This window comes from Botryllus schlosseri, chromosome 12 (genome assembly GCF_051294905.1).
Source record: "Botryllus schlosseri isolate E-star chromosome 12, Bs_hap1, whole genome shotgun sequence".
NCBI classification, from domain to species: Eukaryota; Metazoa; Chordata; class Ascidiacea; order Stolidobranchia; family Styelidae; genus Botryllus; species Botryllus schlosseri.
In genome coordinates this window covers 23,905,596-23,921,788 of record NC_137247.1, presented here as the reverse complement: position 1 = coordinate 23,921,788, position 16,193 = coordinate 23,905,596, and the positions used below count along the sequence as shown (strand labels likewise).

The 16,193-nt window shown below is 40.6% G+C and overlaps 1 protein-coding gene across 2 annotated transcripts in view; it reads left to right on the top strand.

The window, feature by feature from the left end:
• The window catches only part of LOC145452069 (tyrosine--tRNA ligase, cytoplasmic-like), a 539,006-nt gene extending 523,148 nt beyond the window's left edge, over nucleotides 1-15,858 (top strand). The window contains exons 2-15 of one of the 2 annotated variants that reach the window (XM_080330283.1): nucleotides 294-388; nucleotides 456-602; nucleotides 3,071-3,150; nucleotides 3,209-3,350; nucleotides 3,958-4,041; nucleotides 4,998-5,078; nucleotides 5,146-5,238; nucleotides 5,721-5,856; nucleotides 9,850-9,935; nucleotides 10,946-11,078; nucleotides 11,410-11,501; nucleotides 12,414-12,613; nucleotides 13,671-13,812; nucleotides 14,868-15,858. In XM_080330283.1, coding sequence (XP_080186409.1) covers nucleotides 329-388; nucleotides 456-602; nucleotides 3,071-3,150; nucleotides 3,209-3,350; nucleotides 3,958-4,041; nucleotides 4,998-5,078; nucleotides 5,146-5,238; nucleotides 5,721-5,856; nucleotides 9,850-9,935; nucleotides 10,946-11,078; nucleotides 11,410-11,501; nucleotides 12,414-12,613; nucleotides 13,671-13,812; nucleotides 14,868-14,978 — 1,587 coding nt within the window. In that variant the 5' untranslated portion in view covers nucleotides 294-328 and the 3' untranslated portion in view covers nucleotides 14,979-15,858. Of the gene's footprint in view, nucleotides 1-196; nucleotides 389-455; nucleotides 603-3,070; nucleotides 3,151-3,208; nucleotides 3,351-3,957; nucleotides 4,042-4,997; nucleotides 5,079-5,145; nucleotides 5,239-5,720; nucleotides 5,857-9,849; nucleotides 9,936-10,945; nucleotides 11,079-11,409; nucleotides 11,502-12,413; nucleotides 12,614-13,670; nucleotides 13,813-14,867 lie in introns of those variants that run through there. The other variant, XM_080330282.1, reaches the window with a different exon arrangement.
• Nucleotides 15,859-16,193: the final 335 nt, after the last annotated feature.

Below are 16,193 nucleotides of genomic sequence, written 5' to 3'. Positions count from 1 at the left end.
ATCTTTATTCGATAAAACTGTCTGTCTGTCTGTCAGTCTCGCAACGTTCTCGCGGACATAAAATTGTGTAGTCGTGTCCTGAGCCATTTAACGCTTCAGTAAGCAATCCTCGTGTAAATGTAATGTATTGTGATTGTGAATTTATAATTCTTGTGTGCTAACTGAAAACATTTCGCCTGGTTTCATCATCTGCTTTTTAGTTCAGCTTCGGCAGCAGAATTTTTAGATATTGGAGAATAATAGGAATATAGATACTGTAATTGGAGAATTACTGAGTTATTTTACATTATAGGCATCTATTCCCATCTGTTACTTGAAAAGCAACATAATGAGCGAGAATTGCTTGTCACCTGATGAGAAGAAGAAATTGATTTCGAGAAACCTCCATGTAAGAGACTGTTGCGATGAAATCATTAGTGTTTATGCGGAGAATATTTTTGATATTCTTATTTTAGGAGGTTCTTGGAGAAGAGAAGCTAACTGAACTGTTGAAAGTCGGTGACATCAAAATATATTGGGGGACCGCAACAACGGGAAAGCCTCACATCGCCTATTTCGTCCCGATGACGAAAATCGCTGATTTCCTGAAGGCTGGCTGTCATGTAAGTGCCTGCTGTTGTTCAAGTATGTTGTCTTACGGCGTAGGCTACTCCTTTTGAGCTAATCATATTGTAATTATTTTTAGGTAGATTAGGAATAATGACTTGAATTCCAGTCCATATTCCTATTATAGTTATGATTACCAGTGAACCCAGCCCTCGGTGAACCCAGCCTTACAAACTCGGACCTCGGTGAACTCGGCCCTCGGGAAATTTTGTATTCACAAGCATGCGGGGGAGATAACGCGACGCTCACATACTCTACTTGTTTGTTTCGGTGAATTCCGTCCCTGAACAATTTCGAATTAAAAATGCAGCTTTGCAGCTCGTGGCCTTTGGCCGTATGGAAAGAATGACATAACATGATTAACTTCGTCTCCGTCAGCTTGCGTTACTTATACTTCTACCTCACGGCCCTCAGTGAATTCCGCCCTCGGGAAATTTTGTATTCACCGGCAACCCTAATATCCCCCCTCCCCCAACCCTGATATCCCACCCCGGCAACCCTAATATCCCACCTCCGGCAACCCTAATATCCCACCTCTGGCAACCCTAATATCCCACCTCCGGCAACCCTAATATCCCACCCCCGGCAACCCTAATATCCCCCCTCCCCCAACCCTAATATCCCACCCCGGCAACCCCAATATCCCACCCCCGGCAACCCTAATATCCCACCTCCGGCAACCCTAATATCCCACCCCCAGCAACCGTAATATTCCACCCCCGGCAACCCTAATATCCCACCCCCAGCAACCCTAATATCCCACCTCCGGCAACACTAATATCCCACCTCCGGCAACCTCAATATCAACCCTCCCCCAACCCCAATATCCAACCCCCGGCAACCCTAATATCCCACCCCCGGCAACCCTAATATGCCACCTCCGGCAACCCTAATATCCCACCTCCGGCAACCCTAATATCCCACCTCCGGCAACCCTACTATCCCACCTCCGGCAACCCCAATATCCCACCTCCACCAACCCTAATATCCCACCTTCACCAACCCTAATATCCCACCTCCGCCATCCCTAATATCCCAGCTCCCAGCTTTAATTCAAAATTGTTCGGGGGCGGAATTCACGGAGGTCCATAGTATTCGAGAAACACCATGAATACCACAGAACAAACAAGTAGAGTATGTGAGCGTCGCGTTATCTCCCCCGCTTACTCAATCCGTTAATACAAAAGTTCCCGAGGTACGAGTTCACCTAGGGCCGAGTTGGTAAGGCTGGGTTCACCGGCAACTAGGGCTGGGCACAATGATTCGAGTACTCGAATCTGAATCGAGTATTAATTTTAATGATTCGAGTCGAGTAGTAAATTACGATTTTTTCGAGTAATGAAATGATACGCTTCTCTCGCCACTGAAAGTTATTTTATCAACGAGAAATCTAGTTTCGATATTAATTTTAACTGTTGAAGCCTTGAAACCTTGATTGGCGGTATTGTAGCTTACGAAATATAGTACAAACCTACGAAGGTTACTGGACGTAGCGCATTTACGAAGTCATGATAATCCCACAACATTTTCACCAAGTGAAATGAAATCGGTATGGTCGATGAAATACCAGAGTGTCTTTTATACGAGATGGATAACCTGCATTATTCTTTGTGGTAGCAAATACGGTGCAAATTTGAACTTTGACGTAATACATTCTGTTATGACGTCATAATTGGTGATACTCGATTACTCGACTCGACTCGAAGCATATTACGTGATTCAGAATCGAATCACTCAGGTACTCGATTTTGCCCAGCCCTACCGGCAACCTATAGTTATAGCCTACCGGTAATCAAGAACAGGCTGCAGGTCTCTGAGTCATGCGTAATATAGTGGGTGCGTTCTTTATAGTCACTGAATTTCTCAACAGCATTATAAATGTCCAGAGTTGGTGCCAACTTCAGTTGTGATTATTTTTTTATTACTAATTTATTCTATGCAAGACGCCCATCAGTCACGTACAACTTATTGTCAAAAACAACCACTGTTTCCAGTCTGGCATACTGTTTTTGTCTCTAGTAGCTGAAGCAATTTGGAATCGGTTTTCGCGGCATGCGGAATCATGCGATGCCAGATTTGCCAACCATTGCGTCAAACCAGTAGGAACTTATCTGCTAGGCTTATGCTTTTGTTACAAGTGTGTGATGTACCAAAAAGTTCTAGATCTGGTCAGGGTTAAATTTCGAGGGCAAATATTTCATCTACCGGTATTTGAATGACGTTGATTCGGTAGCCTCTTCAAAAATTTAATCATGGATGATTTAAAGTGAATTAGTATGAATTATTACATTTTTAAGTGCGACTTCTGCGACACGATGACACGCTCACGGATTTCTAAAAACGATGGTGCACACTAGAAATAGCCTACAATACTAATGAAATTGAATTGCCACTGCAATTGTATATTGTATATTTCACACATCCCAAACTGTGGAGACAAACAGTTATTTTCTTTTTTGTTCAGGTTACCATCTTGTTAGCTGATCTTCATGCTTACCTTGACAATATGAAGGCACCGTGGGAACTCCTACAACTAAGGACAAAGTATGCAATTTTTTTTCACTAACTCTATCGCAACGACACTAGCCTGTTCTGTTTCAAGGTATTATGAAAATCTTATCAAAGCTATGTTGGAAGCACTGGGTGTGCCCCTCGAAAAATTACGATTTATTCAAGGAACCGATTACCAGCTCAGTAAAGAATACACTTTGGATGTGTACCGGTTGTCATCTTTGGTGACAGAGGTATGTTTCAATTACAATGTACTGCGTGAGATGAGCATAATTCGCGGAACATAATCTCATAATTTCAGCAAGTAGATTTGATCAATGGGTTGTGTACATGTAGCAGTTTTTCAGTGGTGACTATGTTTTTAAATGTAAGATGAATCTTTGCAAGTAACGCAAAATGACTGATGACACAATAAATTGGTGCAATTTTAAGATATATATTCAGATACTGTGTTACAGGGCTATTTCGCTTGACTCTTTATACATTTCACTCATAGAAGTGGAAAATGAAAAGTGTGAAAGTAGGCCTAAGCAGTTTGCCTAAAAAGGTCTCTAGTGGAAGTTCAAGTACTAGAATGATATAGCCACTTGAGTAAGTAGTTCCAGTAGGCTTTAGAAGATCCTCCCAGTTAGGTATGCTGATGATTATTTATCCGCTTCAAGGCCGCTGTCATTTGCGACACTTCGCATCATTTCTTAAATACTTGAAATGAGGGTTGTTTGCCTCTTGCTAGATTGGCTATCAGTTTCTCTTTTCAGCAACTGACAGAACACCCATGTCGAATGGTATTATACGTATAATTCCTGTTTCCGTTGATGTCGATTTTCTTTTATATTGTAGCACGATGCCAAGAAAGCCGGTGCTGAAGTCGTGAAACAGGTCGATCACCCGCTCCTCAGCGGTCTGCTGTATCCAGGACTTCAGGTAATCGTCGTTGCTCGGAAAAACGAGTGTAGATATTTGGTGTCGCAATTAGTATCTATCCAGATCAGTGCTTACCAACCTTTTTTGGATTCACGAGCACTTTTGCGAAAATTTCATCAGAACCAACCAGCCAAAATTATTACACAAAATCAAAATGAAGAGAGTTCAAACTTCAATTAGGCTACAGGCTGTCAATGACTCGGTTTCTGCAAAATATTTCTGGTAATTTCAGACCAGTTTGGTACAACTTCTAGCTACGAAGCTCCCCGTATTAGGCTATCAAGTGTCTTGTCGAGAAGACAACTTTTTTTTCTTTGTTCCGATATCAACTGGTGCGCTAAAGCCCGTTTCGACAAAATTAGCGAGAGCTAGTGCTTGGATGGCAGCCGGGTCTTTATTTGTATATATAGCCGCTTTCAAATCAGAGGTACTGTGAAAGCTGCGATTAGCGGTGCGTCAGAAGTCAAACAAGTTTTCCCAAATGCGTCACAATGACAAAAGTTAGGGAGCCACTGATTTTATTATCGTTTCAAGCTTATTAGTATTAGTTTATGTCCAGAAAAAGTTGGATATATCGTCGCTGGAAAACCAAACAGTCTTATGACCATTTTTGGAAATTTTGACTTTGACCATATAATTTCGACATAAACCAGTTTTGTTTTCAATTTAACTTGCAAATTCAAGTCCATGTGTCCACTTCACTAGAAATTCCTGCTATTTAGGAACTCGGAACCCGGTTAAAACAAAAGATGTATGTCCAAATAGTGACAGAAGTGATACAGTTTTCATCCGCACTGCAATTTTGTTCATCCGCACAAGTGTGTACCGTCCAATAGGTTGAAAAGCACTGATCAATATGAATATCCGATTAATCTATTTGAATTTACAACATTGTCTGTTTTCATCCCCGTTTTTTCTCGGCTGGCTACGCGCCTGATGCGGTTTGTTTCTACCAGGCGTTGGACGAACAATACCTCGGAGTGGACGCGCAGTTCGGGGGCGTGGATCAAAGAAAGATCTTCACTTTCGCAGAAAAGGTTTGTTGAATCGCAAACGATGCTGGGTTGCGGTGTTCGCGAAATCTCCGCTCTTCCTTTTCTCCAGTATCTTCCGGCTTTGGGATACGCGAAGCGAATTCATTTGATGAATCCGATGGTGCCGGGATTGACGGGATCAAAAATGAGCTCTTCGGACGAGGTGTGTTTTATATGTGTTGGCCGTCGTGATTTTGTTCTGATTTTGAAAGCATAGCAATGGAATTCTGTGCAACTGCGAGCATAGGTGCCATATTGTCATTTTGTGTAAGGATGCGGAATCATGTGTCAACACAATCACTCAGTATCGATGGCGTTATGGTCGCACCAGAACTCACTTTACTACATAACGCTGGTGTACGTACAGCGATAAACCACTCGTGTGATGTTTTAATATCAGCCCTGCTCCCATTTTTATCAAACCATACAATTTTAAAACGGTACAATCATTGACAAGTGTAACTGCGTTACCAGACTGCCAAATGGCGAGCAATTTATTGGAATATAGAAGGTTCCTGTTCAAACGCATCAAATAAAATCAAAATATGCCACCGAGAATGATGAATGATATTGCTATGGACAGTGAAAGTTACCATTCACATTCATATTCTCACTGTTTATTGCAATTTTTTACTCTCTTATCAGGACTCGAAAATCGATCTACTGGACGACACTGCCGCGTTGAAAAGAAAATTAAAGAAGGCATTTTGCGAACCGGGTAACATCGCAAACAACGGACCTCTGTCTTTTGTGAAGCACGTCATGTTTCCCGTTCATGGAGGTAAGTAGCATTGGTGCTTATGCTTAGTGACGAGGTACAGTGTTTCATATTGCTCGCGAAGTAGAACTTTCTCGAAACAGTTTCTGAGATTTTCAAAACGCTGTGGTACTTCTGGCTAAAAGGGAGGACTTTTAACTGAAAACAATTTTGTGATTCATTAGAAAAACTTTGAGCGCCGATTTTCATGAGCTAGACCAGTGGTTCCCAACGTGGGCGATATCGCCCCCCAGGGGGCGATTTGGCGGTCTAGGGGGGCGAAAATGACGAAGGGGGCGATAGGGGGGCGAAAATGGACAAAGGGGGCGAAAATAGCGAAGGGGGCGATAGGGGGGCGATGATGCGGTAAAACGGCTATATTGGAGTCAAATCGGAGAAATGACCTTTTTTTTTTAGTCAACTCACCAAAATTTAGTTGCAGTAGTGTAAAATTCGACATCGAGCCGAAAAGTTGACTTTTTTTTTTTTTTTCAGTCAACCCGCCGGTGATTACAGATTGTATGCCCATTTTTCGGTTCACAAAATTAGGGGGGCGATGATCGGTGTCGAGCTTGAAAAGGGGGCGATGAGTCGAAAAAGGTTGGGAACCACTGAGCTAGACCTTTAAAGATTCCTATAATAGTCCCCAGTAATTTTTGTAAATCGCTTACTGATATTTTTTTTTTGTCGAATAATTACACTGGCCAACAAAATGAAAAAATTTTTTTAGGCAGACCATCTGAGAGCCGTTTCTGGGGTTTTTGAAGTTGCTGATTACGAATATCACATTAGTTCTGTCAGATTGGCTCTTTGTCAGAAGATATTTATACCCCTAAAAAGCCCAAAATTACTGTATTTACCCTTAAATATTTCACTTGGTTGGAAGAAAATCGTAGTTTTTTCTAATTTTATACTGTACATAAATAGCTAATTGACTATGAAGAACCCTCACATGTCTTTCTTAGTCATTCTATCAAAGTATCAATATTAACATGACATGATGTGAAATATTTGTTTGTTAAAAAAGCAGTTTGTCAAGCCTAAAAATAGTACTTTTGCACAACGGAAATTCATATTCTCCTGCATCAATTGGTCATTCTATAAAGATTAAAGAGAGTATAAAACTGTAAAATTTGTCCTTCAAAGACTTAACTACAATACTCATATGCGTCTCATTTCTTTTGACTGGTAAATGGATTATTTCCCGCTGAGTCAACAAAGTGGGTATACCTAGTAACCCTATCAAACGAGAAGCTTAAATCTAGTATCTGGTATATTTGAATACCGATGAAAGAATCCAATTTCACATTAGCAAGGAGTTCACTGCATGTAATTTCTCCTAGGATGTAGTAAATAATTTTTAGATGATCACAAAGCACCCAACTACAAGCAGTTGGTCCAAAAATTCGTATCTGCATATCGAAAACTTGAGCACAAGTATGAGTATAAAAGTTCACTTCCTGTTCAGTCATCATTTATATATTTCCCGATCATCTTGTTGATTAGCAAGGGTAGAGGTTCTACCAAGACATCAGAACAACAAAAGAAAGATAACAGGGCAGATGAGACAAAAAATTCAACATATTATGTCAGACCATTGCCGGGACCTTTTGAGAAATTGCGCTAAATAGCTCACAGGCGAAAACCGTACAAAAAACAAGTGTGATTTAAAATCTATCAATAATATTATATAACTGATTATTTCAAATTTACAATAGGTAATTGACCCAAAACTGATTGAATTAATGACACGTTATTTGATTATGTAGTTAAATACTTATGTACATGATTGGAGTTTATTTATGTAGGCCTACATGATATCTGTGAAATTCTGAAACTATGATAAATCTACTACCCCCAAATATAGTGCTGTTGCTGTATTTTGATTTAAAAGAGTCTTCTGTCTGTAAAAACAACAAGTAGATTGAATTTCTAAACCTTATAGTACGACTGAGCCGATTTTATATCTCGAAACAATAACTTCATATTGTTAATTTATTCGCTAAAAGCTTTTCGACTAACTCTCATCAGTAGCGAACGTTAGTGATAGGGTGAATCAAATTCGAAATGTAAGAACTATTTTGTCTGTATGACGTAATAATAACAAAAACAAACTACTAATAGACGGGCTAGATACGGTAGTAACGGTACAAAACAAACGTTAACGAGTACATATTCGGTTATAAATAACCGAAAACACAACACATAACATTAATGAAATATTCCAAGAGTGTAGAGGCGTTCCTTCTGGCGACAGAGAATCGGCTTTCGTAGCTTTATGATCGTAGATTCCAGGACCTTTAAATGAAAAAGAGAACGGCCACGAGCAAGTATAGAAAATTGACTGTCATTGTAATGATCAGCACATTCTGGATGGGATAAGAGATGCTGTCCAATAGCCGAATTACAAGCAGTAACTTGATCATAATCACGCAGTGTGTCAACAGACTGCGATGAAGGAGTTGGAGAAACATTATTTATTCTAATTTGCCGTGGGACATGCTGGCGAATTCTTTGCTGCAAGCGCTGAGACGTGCGACCTACATACCGACTGTCACATCGGCACGTGTATTCATATATTATGTTGCTTTGATTTGTCGCAGGTAGCACATCCTTTTGCGTTGCAGGCATCAGAGATTTCGTCATGAAGATTATCTGAGGTTCTACTTGTGAAAAACAATGACTCACTGACGATTTAATTTGTTTTTCAAACCTGTTGGACACTTTCCCAATCCAAGGAAGATGCAAATAAACAGGACATTTTCTAGGTCCAAACGGTTTAACTTTTCTGAAATCTTTGAGTTTACGATCTATGGTCATTTTAATGATATGATCAGGATAACCATTTGACTGAAAGATTGACCGAATGTTCTCCAATTCAGAATCAAGTTTGACTTTACTACAAATCATCAGAGCCCTGTGTACCAGAGTTCTTATCAAATTTACTTTACGTTTTACTGGACAGAAAGAATCCCACGAAATGTATTGCCCACTGAATGTAGGCTTACGGTAAACTGATGTAACAAAATTAGCACCCGTCTTTTCCACTACAACATCAAGGAATGCTAATGAATTATTAACCTCTTTTTCCATGGTGAATTTCAGTGATGGGTGAAGACCATTCAATTTGCTCAGAAACAAATCACACTGGGATTCATTTTCAAATATGGCGAAGGTGTCATCAACATATCTTTGATACATTAATGGTCGATCAATATCTTCGAATAACCGTTTTTCGTAATACCCCACAAAAATGTTAGCCAGAATGGGACCAAGCGGCGATCCCATTGCAACACCATCGATCTGTGTATATATGGTGTTATTGAAACTAAATTCGACATCACAAGTGATCAATCGCATTAATTTAACAAAAGAAGACCTTGAGAATGGAGGAGATGGAAGGACACCACCATAGAGTTCATTGGCACAAATCTCTATAGTCTCTTGAACTGGCACGTTCGTGAATAAACTAGATATATCAAACGAACACATAGAGATTTCGGACTCATCGAGATCAACATTACGAATGGTATCAGCAAATGTGAACGAGTCACGAATGCAGTTACCACCATAGAACAAACTCACCGGCTCAAGATATCTCGCAATCCACTTCGCGACTTTGTGATACGCTGATCCAACCATCGATAGTATCGGACGTAAGGGTACATTCGATTTTATATCTAGCTACAACCGCGAAAATGGGAGATTTTGGTCAAAATAGCCCCATGGGTTATTTCCACAACAAGAGCCAATTTGAAAAAACCAAGGTCATATTCGGAATCAGTGCCCTTCAGAACCCCCAAAACCACTCTTACTTTGTCTGCCTAAGAATATGTGTTGACCAGTGTTATCATTGAACTAGGTGGTCAGTAACAATTACTTATCAGGAGTACTCGAGTAATTTTTGGCTACTTTTACTTCCACTCAGCAATTTGTTTTTAGGAGAAACTATTTTTTTGCTTTGGCAATCACCATAGTGGGGTGAGATGTGTTTTCACACCATCTCTTTGTTTGTAGAGTTTCAAGTCTGTCGAAAGGAGGAATTCGGCGGAAATGTGATTTACAAGACTTTCGCGGAACTAGAAAAAGATTTTGCCGACGAGGTTGGTATTTGTGTCCTGTGTCCACATGTCTTCAACTGGGTGTTGCAGGGAGTGAACAGATTTCCACTGCGCAATATACTATGGAACATTTAAACGTTCGATTTTGAGACTGCACAGTAGGGGTGTTCAAAAATGACTTTTTCTTCTCGAATTCTACCGTCAACTTGATAAAATTGTTTAGTTAACTAATTGAAGCCTGCACACCAAATTTGGTTCAATTCCAACCTGTAGCCGCATTGCTATAGGAGAAGAAAGTTCTTCACTTATTATTTACTTATTAAAATTAAATGAAAAAAATTCAAAATGAAATTGTTAAGTTTTCTATAGAGACGATGTTCACCAAATTTGGCTCAATTCCAACCAGTGGAAGCGGCGGTATTGCCGTCAAAAAGTTTTGGATTTGAATAAAATGATATTTACAGAGGTAAATTCTTTAATTATTCATGGGGTGAACAGAAAATTTTGAAAAAAATTTCAAGAATTTTTATATAATAGATGAACGTTTCATCTCCCCTAGCAATGCAGCTACTGGTTGGAATTGAACCAAATTTGGTGTGTAAGCTTGAACTAGGCCACCTAACAATTGTATCAAGTAGCCAGTACAATTTGAGAAAAAAATCATTTTTGAACACCCCTACTGCACAGTAGGCATTAGGGTTGTTCAAAATTAACTTTTTCTTCAAATTCTGCTGGCTATTCGATAAAATTGTTAGGTTGGCCATAAAGACGCTGCACACCAAATTTGGCTCAATTCCAACAGGTAGAAATGAGACTATTAGAGGAAGAAAATTATAAATTAAATAAAATATATTTAAAAGGGAATTCAGAAATGACCGTTAATTCCATGAATTGCTATGTTGTCTAACAGACTGCTGTTCACATATCGACAAGCCTGCGGGGCACGTTATATTCCGTGATGTTTACCGTGAGGGTTCCTGGAAAATTTTAGGAGAATAACAGGGATGACGGGCGGTCGTGTCCTGATCGCTGATAAAACGGGTTGTTTTCAGAAAGTGCACCCCGGCGACCTCAAAAGCTCGTTGCAAATGGCGCTGGATCGGCTGCTGGACCCGATCCGGAAGAGGTTTCATAGCAAGGAGCTCAAGGAATTGACGGCGAAGGCATACCCGAAACCGGCCAAAAGTAGGTCCTTCTAAACCGCTCGCTGATAGGGTTGTGTAAAATCGAGTAGGCTATCTGTGGGATTAGACTTTGAATTGAGTTTTAGGCTTCGAGTCGACAATTCAAGCCACGGCGACCAATCAAAGTTCCAAGTCACTCCTTGTTGGGAAATCGTATCGAAACTGCAATTCTCTTTGCTAAAATGGCTCTCAGGAGCGGGGCCTTTTATTTTAGTGTTCGGAAAAATCATATCTCATTACTTTCTAGAGTTTCTACTTGAGTTGAATTCGAATGATCTAATCTTGTGCCCAGTCGTACTACCTAGGCCGAAAGATGCTTATTACTTTTAAAGAGTCGAAAGGCTCGCCTGCAGCCGCCGTAGACGATGCACAGATCGCCAGCAAAGTGGAGTTGAGAGTCGGAAAGGTGATATCGGCGGAAAAGGTGCGTGTGTTTTGATTCTTATCCAGAGCTGTTCAGGTTCAGTGACGAATTACTTCTATACACATGTGAGCTTGCCTTCTCGTACTACTACTACTACTACCAAGGTTTATACACTACTTCCACTTCAACTTGACATCTCTTCTAAAAACCAATCGTAATATGGCAAATGTGTGCAACTTAATACACAATGCAGGAGACTTCATTTCACGCTGCCATTTTGACATTGGACGTAGTTTTATGTGGCTCTATTAGAGTTTCTGTATGACGAAGACATGTTAAAAATCGCCAAGTTGGTTTTTATTGTTCGGTTTCTTTTGAAATAAATACGGCTTTGCTGTTTCCGAGCCTCTATTGGACTGCTTAATTTCGCTGGTTTGTACTGACGAAAAATATCGAATTTTTTTTGAAGGGTCGTCTTGTCTTAGACATATAACTGGTCTTATGATTTATAAGCAACTTTCGAGCGGTTTCCTACAGCAGTTGCAGCATTGTCTCAAACATGCCAAGTCTAAAGTAAACCATGAACTCTATATTACAGCACCATGCAGAAAATAAGTTCCAACTTTCCTAGTCTAGTGAAAGTATCATGTTTCATTTCTCCGATTAATGGTCAATTGTACAACTTTCTGCATTCTTGAATTGAGATGATAAAGAAATAACTAATTATTCCGGTATATTTGGCGGATTGGCTGGAAAGCTCCCACGGAGCGACAGTTGAGAACCGCTGTCTTAAATTACTTACTCGAGTAGTTTGGTTTTAACGCTACATCTTCTTGTTCTTGGAGTAGAAATTTAGGAGTGAGAACTTATGAAATTGATCTGTGAGTATCAATGCCGACTACATTGTGTCCCTCTGTTTTTCCTCACGTTGAATGTCACCCATTACCTGTTAACATTCGATTCCCCGGACAGCACCCGGATGCCGATGCACTCTATCTTGAGAAGATCGATTTCGGGGACGATAGCGGTCCGAGGACTGTTATCTCGGGCCTGGCCGGACTCGTGCCTCTGGATAGTTTGAAGGATCGCATGATCATCGGCGTCTGCAATTTGAAGCCGCAGAAAATGAGAGGCATAGAATCGCAAGCGATGCTGTTGTGCTCTTCGAAAACGTGAGTGCCTGATCCTGTAGCCGAGGCGTTCTCAGACTTCTTGTTTGCCTAGCACCCTTTCTATTTATCTGCATGAATGGTGCAGCCTACCCACATGTAGCACAAGGAGTCAGGGTTGTAACCCAGTCAAAAGGCTCCAAGTCACAAGACAATCTCACTCTTATAGTTTTGACTCGAGTCAAGTCGAGTCATTTTAATTCACCATTGAGTCCAGTCCAAGTCAGCTAGCAGAGGGTCGAGTCCAAGTCACGGTATCATGACTCGAGTCCAAGTCGTTGTGTTAACTGCTCAGTTTCTAGTTGACGACTTGTTAAACCCACTTTTTATGACTCGGATTGGTGATATCGAATGGTTCACATTTATAATATACTTATTTTCTTTCACTTTTCTGGTCGCATTTTCCAGTACCAGTACCAATAGACGAAATACCAATTGTGTGGTTACTTTACTATTCTTCTAAATTACAATTTAATCTCGGTCTTGGCCGTCTGCGTCTCGAGTCATGCGCAATGACTCGAGTCCAAGTCGAGTCAATACACAGATTGACTCGAGTCGAGTCATTTCCGTATTTCGAGAAAATGACTCTAGAGTCTAGACAAGTCAGACGCGAGTCCAGTCATGTCTCAAGTCATAACAACCCTGCAAACGGAACGCAATCGAAAGGACAAAACTTCAAACATCATTTCACACATTTAATGATTAAGAATGACTCTATTCCTCGCTTAGTAGTATCAATCAGCCCTCGCCTTGCATCGTCGATGCCGGTGTTACCTTGTCTCTTTGCCCGGCCGTCATATTTTTGCGACTGCTTTTCGTTACACCTCGATTTTGACCTGGAAGCCTTGACGATTCGATTTGATATGAACTGAACTTTATTTTTGTTTTATTTGTTTTCAATTTTGAATGTAATTCAATTCTCAACCCTAATTCTAGTCTAATTTGGAGGCGCTTGAAATCCTTGTTGTCCGACACTACAAACAAGCTGTGTCTCTCGGCCGATATGCACCCGTGTCAGCATGTTCCTGCGTGCTTGCGACTAAGATTTGATTTGTATCAGGACGGACGAAACGAGGGTGGTGGAACCCCTCGATCCGCCGGCAGGCAGCTGCGTCGGAGACAAGATCTTTGTGGACGGCATGAAAGATCTGACTCCCGAAGAGCGATTGAACCCTAAGCGGAAGGTCTGGGAAAAAGTGCAGGCGAGTTTCACACTTTCGGTTTTTCTCCTACTGGTAGGAATTGAGTCAAATTGGAAATGCAGCATCTTTTTGGTGTCCAACAATTTTATGAGGTTGCCAGTAAAATTTGAAGGAAAAATTTATTTTTGGATAACCCTAATGGCCACATTAGTAACAAAAGAACACACAGCAATTGGTCCAGTACACCCACTTTTTGTGGATGAATTTTCATGTCGCAGTTGCGGAATGCGTCTTGAAATTACCAAGTTTCTTTCGAAATCTCTACTAGTTTCTGAAAATAACCGGGTTTATTTCGTTATGAATACATTATATGTCTAATTTGATTAAATTAGGGTGAAATGTCTCCATGCTTTGATTTTAATTCCTATCTAATTTCTGGTATTCCTGTGAATGCTACAAGAGAACTGTATAGTGCAAAACGAGCCAAGCTGCTGCACAGACATTTGCCGTTCTCTTGCTGAAGAGAATCAGCTTTGGTTTGATACGAACCGAACTTGATTAATTTCCAGGTTTTTGGGAATTTAGTAATTCATATCTAATCTGAAAAAAAAACTGTAGCTATAATCCCGATTCTGATCTAATTTGGTAAACCTGACAATTTTCTAGTTGCCCAAGTCCGCTTGAAGTTTTGCGCTATTGCGCTCCTTGTCTTGAAATTTGAGAAGTCGTGATAATGCAATTCCCAGCATAGCCACCTCTGACGGACTGCAGCGAGCATGTGAACCCTGGACCAAGTCTACTCATTGAAACTACTTTCTACACACTACATCCGTCTAATGTAGTTTTGACATTTCTTGGAAATTTCCACTTCTGATCGACTAAATATTTGCTCGAGCACCCACACTGACTATACTCGATAACCTCTTGTTTTTCTGAATTCTGAAAACAGTCAGTAAAACGGCAACATGACTAAAAACAGTTCTAACTAACTGCAAACGGGTAGCTAATCTTTTAAAAGTAGCCTATATAGTTCGAAGTCGCCCATGCGAAAGTATTCCATGTGGTAAGCGTTCGTTCCAGACCTGGATAAATAATAGGTCTCGTTCCCGTTCCAGGCCGATTTGAAGGTGTCTGCCGACGGCGAAGCGTTGTGGAAAGATTTGTCGCTGATGTCAATTCACGGCAAAGTCACGTCGGCGAAATTGAGGAACGCTGCCATCAGTTGATTTCGTATTGTCTAATTGTCTGGAATATCCTTTTTTTTTTATTCAGTACGATGCAATAGTTCCTGCGCCGGGAATGTATCGCGTTTTCGAGTGTGTTTCAGAACGGTAGTGCTTTTATTAGGTCTGGGATAATGTGTCAAAAAGTTCTGTATATCCCTGTATTAGCTAATTTCAAAGTTCTATGAATTGCGGTGTCTGGTGTCTGAGCGAGTGTGTGCCGTGTATTGATGACCGTGGAGGATTACCTGTTCATCATATCCCTGTATGTATCAATAATATAATATGTGTGGTTCGTGTGGTGATCATTTGTGCAGACATGTACTGTACGCACTCTAAGAACGTCGATCCTTACAAGGGTCGATAATGAAACTTTTCCGCCTGACTTCTGCCTAGCTCCTTATTCTTGGGTGACTGTGTGCATCAAGTAAGGTCATCTTTGCATCAGAGTGGTGTGGTACAGCTGTACACTGTACAGTGTACATTAGTGCATCATAGATATTTTTGCTTAGATCCGAATGCTATTTTCGCACTGATCAACTGATTAAAACTAATAACAATGTCAGAACCCCCTCTATTTCGCCAAGGAATTGGAAATTGTAATTATTACGCGCAATGAAAACGTAGAGAAACAATACCCAGGCGAGGCACAGATGAATCTGCCTCACTCACCATTCGCTATCAATTGGTTAATCGCAGCACAGTGAAACGCGCTATCGGTGTCGGCGGTGCGACGGCTGAATGCAGAGCAAAACATTCCGTTACCGATGTAGCTGTAATGTATTTACATAGCCTGCGTTGTTGTTGTTCGTGGTATTTATGAAGTTTTCGACTGCATGTGTAATCGATATCCTACATTATGAATCCACATCTGGGAATTGTAGCACGGCCCACTTCTTGGCTCTTGTATGACACCGCTTATGCGGATCAGAAGGCGAGGAGCAGCCTAGCTAGATAGACTTTGCGTTAGGGCTGTTCAAATCCAACTTTTTTCCTGATTCCAGCCATCATTGTTTAAACTGTCAGGTTACCCTAAAAAACGCTGCACACCAAATTTGGTTCAATTCTAACAAGTGTAAGCCTCCGCAGAGCCAATTGAAATTATTAACTTATTAGGTAAAATTGAAAAAAAAATCGTCAAAGTTGGTGTGCAGTGTTTTTTTAGGGTAACCTGACAATTTTATCAGTGAATGGCTGCAATCCGGGGGAAAATGTCAT